This window comes from Microcebus murinus, chromosome 2 (assembly GCF_040939455.1).
Source record: "Microcebus murinus isolate Inina chromosome 2, M.murinus_Inina_mat1.0, whole genome shotgun sequence".
Taxonomy (NCBI): Eukaryota; Metazoa; Chordata; class Mammalia; order Primates; family Cheirogaleidae; genus Microcebus; species Microcebus murinus.
Window position 1 is genome coordinate 106510639 of NC_134105.1, and position 6000 is coordinate 106516638.

General features: G+C 42.0%; 1 protein-coding gene across 2 annotated transcripts; it reads right to left on the reverse strand.

The window, feature by feature from the left end:
* Positions 1-325: 325 nt before the first annotated feature.
* On the reverse strand, positions 326-4008 carry LOC105862449 (T-cell surface glycoprotein CD1b-like). 2 transcript variants are annotated; one of them, XM_012748732.2, is made up of 6 exons: positions 3824-4008; positions 3260-3526; positions 2364-2642; positions 1878-2156; positions 1398-1491; positions 326-629 (listed from the first exon to the last, which is right to left on the reverse strand). In XM_012748732.2, the coding sequence occupies exons 1-6, from the start codon at positions 3882-3884 to the stop codon at positions 608-610; spliced, it is 1002 nt and encodes a 333-aa protein (XP_012604186.2). In that variant the 5' UTR covers positions 3885-4008; the 3' UTR covers positions 326-607. The 2 variants fall into 2 exon arrangements, with proteins under 2 accessions (XP_012604186.2, XP_075849120.1); XM_075993005.1 differs by lacking the exon at positions 2364-2642.
* Between the last annotated feature and the right edge of the window lie 1992 nt (positions 4009-6000).

Here is a 6000-nt window from a genome sequence, read left to right on the forward strand (position 1 = left end):
AAAAGGAATAAAACAAATAAATGCAATGCATGAGGTGCAAAGTGGATATCTGGGTGAACCAGATAAGGGAGGGTTACTTCCATTATAGCACTGGCAAAGGCCTCCTAGAGGAAGAAGCTTCTCAGATGGGCTTTGAGGGTTAGAAAGTCATCCAGGCAGAGACAACCGAATTATATATAAAAATGCCTTGCATCGAATGCCCTGCTGGCATACAATTATCCCAGCATAATTATATTTAGCTTATTTTGAGAAATGATATTTAAACAGAAGCAGAAAAAAGAAAAGTTTTAAAATAAAAAGCCAATGAGAACTCATGATTAAGTTGCATCTACCATATTTCATTTATTCTGAGACACATTCTTTTTCACGTTTTAATATGTAGACAATAGATCATACTACTGATAAAGTCTTGTAACAAATTGACAGTTTGAAATAATTTTCGGCTGGTTTTTAAGTTATAATTTATCTTAAAATCTATGAAAACTCCATTTTGATAAAATATGATGATCATTTGATGAAATATGATGAGATTGACTCCTGGGTTGCACCTTGGTATTCTAGACTTCTTGGTGCTATTTCCAAATGGGAGAAAAGATACGGATAGAGCTCAAGGAATATCCTGATATGACCTGTTAAAACCATAAGAAAAAGAGCTCTGCATAAGAGGTTTGCTCTGGAGATTGCTGCCGTAACAGTGTGAATGCACCTAGCTCCACGGAAATGTACACTTAAAAATGATAAAGACAGCAAATTTTGTTCTGTGTATTTTAACTGGATAAAAATGTTTATAGCAGCACAATTCACAATTGAAAAGATCTGGAAACAACCTAAGTGCCCATCAATACATGAATGGATTAACAAAATGTGGTATACGTATACCATGGAGTTCTATTCAGCTGTAAGAAACAAAGGTGATATAGAAACTCTTGTATTTTCCTGGATAGAGCTGGAACCCATTCTACTAAGTGAAGTATCCCAAGAATGGAAAAATCAGCATCACGTGTACTCATCATCAAATTGGTTTTACTGATCAACACCTAAGTGCATATATAGGAATAACATTCATCGGGTGTCTGGCAGATGGGGGGTAGGAGGGGATGGGTATATACATACATAATGAGTGTGATGCGCACCATCTGGGGAATGGACAAGCTTGAAGCTCTGACTCAGGGGGATGGGGGGCCAAGGGCAATATATGTACCCTAAATATTTGTACCCCCATAATATGCCAAAATAAAAAATAATAAAAAATATATCTTCACATATAGGAGATGGAAGTTGGGAGAAAGCTTCTGGTGGAAAGATTGAGGCTAAACCGAGGAAAAAGTTGAAATGATGGAAAAGAGTGGGGGGCGGTGGACAGTAAAGGGAGATAAAAAAATTGAAAAACAACTCACCGGCGCCTGATATACCATAATGAGAGGCACAGCAAAACGATCAAGGAGGGCACGATTATTGCCAAAAATATCAAGCCAATGGAGATGGGGTGTCCTGGCAATTGGGAGAGTACAAAAGAATGTCACTTCAAATCCCACCCACTGAATCCCCTGGCCATCCTTTCCCCACCTGAGTGTTAGCCCCTCCATTCAGCTGCTTCCATTGTATGGTCATCTCCAGCCCCCCTCTCATCTTCCTAACACCTCTGATCCATCCTTTGATCCCACTAGCCACAACTGACACAATCTGTTTGTTCTTTGTTCTTATCTCTTCTGTAACTTGGCTCCTCTATTTTTATTCCTGTTGGGATGGTGTCCCAGAAATGAATCAATATACCCCTCTACCTCTTTCATCTGTCAAGCCCCATCTTTCCCCAGTGCCTGCTTCTCTGCCTGAGGACCACCTCCTCCCATGTGCAGCCAGGCCCAGCCCTTTCTCACCCCAGTGGAGGATGATGTCCTGGCCCTCTAGACTGCTGTGCTTCACCCGACAGGACAGGCCAGCCGCCTCCCCAGCCGCCACATCCAGGGTCGCTCGGAGATACCACGTCCAGTCAGCATTGGGCAGGAGGTCACTGTGCTGCGTGCCCGGCTGCTCCTGCTCTCCCCGCATCCACCTCACCCACACGGGCTTTGGGTAGAATCCTGAGACGTGGCACACCAGCAGCAGACGGCCAGGCCCAGGACTGGGGCCACTGGACAGCCAGGCCTCGGGCTTCACTGGGGTGGGGAGGAGGAGTGAGAGTGTCATGTCATGAGTCAAATTCAGATCACAGGGACTCAGAAGTCCACAAGGTTGGACAGTGACCTCTTTCAGTGCTTTGGGATCCCAATATCTTCTTGATTAAACCCCTGTCCTTCTTGGGTAGCTTCTTACTCACAAGCTTAGAGGAGGTGGTGGGAAGTGAAATAGAGAGCAGGACTAACCTTGCCTTTGCAGCTCTGCCTTCCCTGCATCAAGGACGCCCAAGAGATATCGGGGGCACGTTTCAAAGAGAAGCTTATTCACAGTATCGATGATAGCTTGATATTGCATGATTAGTGCGCAGACATGCTGTGCCCTGCTGCCACCTTCTGGGGAAGGCACACATGTATCTTTCCCAAAGCTCAGGAAATCCAATCCTCCTAAAGCTCCCCTCAAGAAGCTTCCTATGGAACCCCCAGCACGTAGCTCACAGCCTGCTATGGTCTGGATCTCAAGAGGGTCTAGGTAGAATGAAAACAGAGATCAAATTATTAAACATAAATGAGAAAGAAAGCCATGAGAAAAGGACCTAGGAGTTTAGGTTTTGGTTGAGTTAAAGGTCTTGGCTGTGAAATGATGAGCCAAACCCCAATTACAGCATGTAGAGATTTTCAGAAAGAAGAACACTGGAAAAACTTTGTGTGTCATGAATGCAGTGTATGGTAAATGTGTGGAGGGACTGTGATGCAGTCCAGAGAGCAGCATTTCAGCATGAGCCAGAGGACCACAGCAAGAGGAGATGCAGGGAGGAGAGCACTAAACAGACAGATCAGAGGAGGAAGCCACACTGTAGGTCACTCAGGCACAGGGTAGTGTAAGGGCCCTTAAGGAGCAAGATCCACATAATACAAAGCAGCAGTTGTATAACAATGAAGGGCTCAAATATGTCAGAGAAGAGTTAGAAAGTGCCAGAATCTGGAATACAGTTTGGAGTCAGTGAGAGACTGCTCTAGAACTTTGTGTGCATACAGTTGAGTAAAGCAGAAGGAGGTGAGAATTATCAGAGGGATTATCAGCTTGTAAAAAGAAAGAGAAGAAAGTCCTCAGGAATCTTTACAGTTCAGAGGACTGGACTCACATTCCAGCTGGAATTCACTGGCACGGCCCTCCACTTCTTGAGTAAATCCAAAAAAGTAGACTCGGAATATCTCCACCACCTCAGCAATCTCCTCATCACTGATGTTGCCCTTGGACCAGGGCTTCAGGAATATGGCAGTGCCCGAGTCACTGTCCCAGCCATGAATCTGCAAATCATCCAACCAGCCTGAACCTTGATTGCGGGCCCAGGTGCTGTTGGCAAAGGATGAGATTTGGATGACATGGAAAGAAGTTGGTCCCTGGAGGGCTGTGAAGAGTAGAATAACAATACTGTAAATAGACAGGGAGAAGCAGGAGGGGGTGAGAGAGAATGGAAATGACAAATATCCAGAGAACAAGAACCTAAAGTCTGAAGATCACATAAAGGCTAACACATTTGACTTCCCCAGGGCCTCATGCTCCAGCCCCAACACCCAGAATGGCAGAAGAGGGTTGGAAACAGCAGGGCTCAGACTCTTTGTGTCCAAGTGAACCCGGGTGAGTGCAGCATGCTTTTATCCAAGACCCCTGCACCAGTGCTGGGAGCTGCCAGAGTGACTCTTACCGTCCTCACTGTCACCACCTGGGAAGAGAACTGCTAACAATTGAAATGGCAGAAGTAGCATTCCACTGGGAGATGGAGCTTGTGACTCGCAGAGTTGGTGTTTGATCTCTGATTTCAGCAAACGTTTTTCTCAGTAGCTTGTAATGACTTCCTCTCTTCCAACTGACAAATCTCTTCCTCATGAAAACTGCATTTGAAAGAAAAAATGTGCCTCCCATAACCCTGAGCCCCGCCTTCTGTGCCCGCCCCAGCTCTGACCTGTAGACTTTCTCTTACCTCCCTGACTTTCACCTACTGTGTCCTCACTTCCTTCCTTCCTTCCTTCCTTCCTTTATTTATTTATTTATTTATTTATTTATTTATTTATTTATTTATTTATTTAATTTCAGCATATTATGGGGGGTACAAATATTTATGTTACATATATTTCCTTGCCCCCCAGCCCAGGCAGAGCTTCAAGTGTGTTCATTCTTCAGACAGTGCAAATGGCACTCATTATATATGTATATACCCATCCCCTTCTCCTCCCTCCCATATGCCTGACATCCAATGAATGTTATTCCTATATGTGTACTTACGTGTTGATCAGTTAAAACCAATATGATGGTGAGTGCATGTTGGGCTTATTTTTCCATTCTTGGGATACTACACTTAGTAGAATGGGTTCCAGCTCTATCCAGGATACAAGAGGTGCTAGATCACCAATACAAGAGGTGCTATATCACCATTGTTTTTTGTAGCTGAATAGTACTCCATGGTATACATATGCCATATTTTATTAATCCACTCATGTATTGATGGGCACTTGGGTTATTTCCACATCTTTGCAATTGTGAATTGTGCTGCTATAAATGTTCTAGTACTCGTGTCCTCTTTATAGAATGGTTTTTTTTTGTTTTGTTTTGTTTTTTGGTACACGCCCGATAATGGGATTGCTGGATCAAATTGTAATTCTACTTGTATGTCTTTGAGGTATCTCCATATTGCTTTCCACAGAAGTTGACTAGTTTGCAGTCCCACCTGTAATGTATGAGTGTTCCTATCTCTCTGCATCCACACCAATATTTATTGTTTTGGTACTTTTTGATAAAGGCCATTCTCACTAAGGTTAAGTGGTATCTCATTGTGGTTTTGATTTGCATTTCCCTGATGATTAGACAGGTTGAGCATTTTTTTCATATGTTTGTTGGCCATTATTCTGTCTTCTTTTGAAAAGTTTCTGTTCATGTCCTTTGTCCACTGTTTGATAGGGTTGTTTGATTTTTTTTCTTGCTGATTTTCCTGAGTTCTAAATAGATTCTAGATATCAGCCATTTATTGGATGTGTAGCATGCGAATATTTTCTCCCATTGTGTCTGTTTTCTCTCATGATAGTTTCTTTGGTTGTTCAGAAGCTTTTTAATTTGATCAGTTTCCATTTATTTATATTTGCGGTTGCAGTGATTGCCTTTGGGATCTTCTTCATAACTTCTTTGCCTAGGCCAATTTCTAGAAGGGTATTTCCAAAGTTTTCTTCTAGAATTCTTATAGTTTCACCCCTTAGGTTTAAGTCTATTATCCACCATGGGTTGATTTTTGTGAGAGGTGAATGGTTGAATCCTGTTTCATTCTTCTACTTGTGACTATCCAGTTTCCCCAGCACCATTTATTGAATAAGGATTCTTTTCTCCAGTGTATGTTTTTGTCTGCTTTGGCAAAGATTAGATGGCTATATGAGAATGGTTTTATATCTGGGTTCTCAGTTCTGTTTCATTGGTATGTGTCCCTGTTCTTGTGCCAGTACTATGCTGTTTTAGTTATTATAGCCTTGTAGTATAGTATGAAGTTTGATAAATTGATGCCTCTCTTTTTGTTCTTTTTGCTCAGGATAGCTTTTGCTATACCAGTCTTCTCTGGTTCCATGTGAAGCATAAAATTATTTTTTCTATATCTGTGAAAAATGATTTTGGTATTTTAATAGGGATTGTAATGAATCTATAGATCATCTTGAATAGTATCCACATTTTGACAATGTTTATTGTACAGACCCACAAGCATGGTATGGTTTTCTACCTGTTTTCATTCTCTGCTATTTCCTTCCTCAATGTTCCATAGTTTTCCCTGCAGAGGTCTTTTACCTCCTTAGTTAAATATATTCCTAGGTTCTATATTTTCTTTTCTGCAATTTTTAAGGGTAT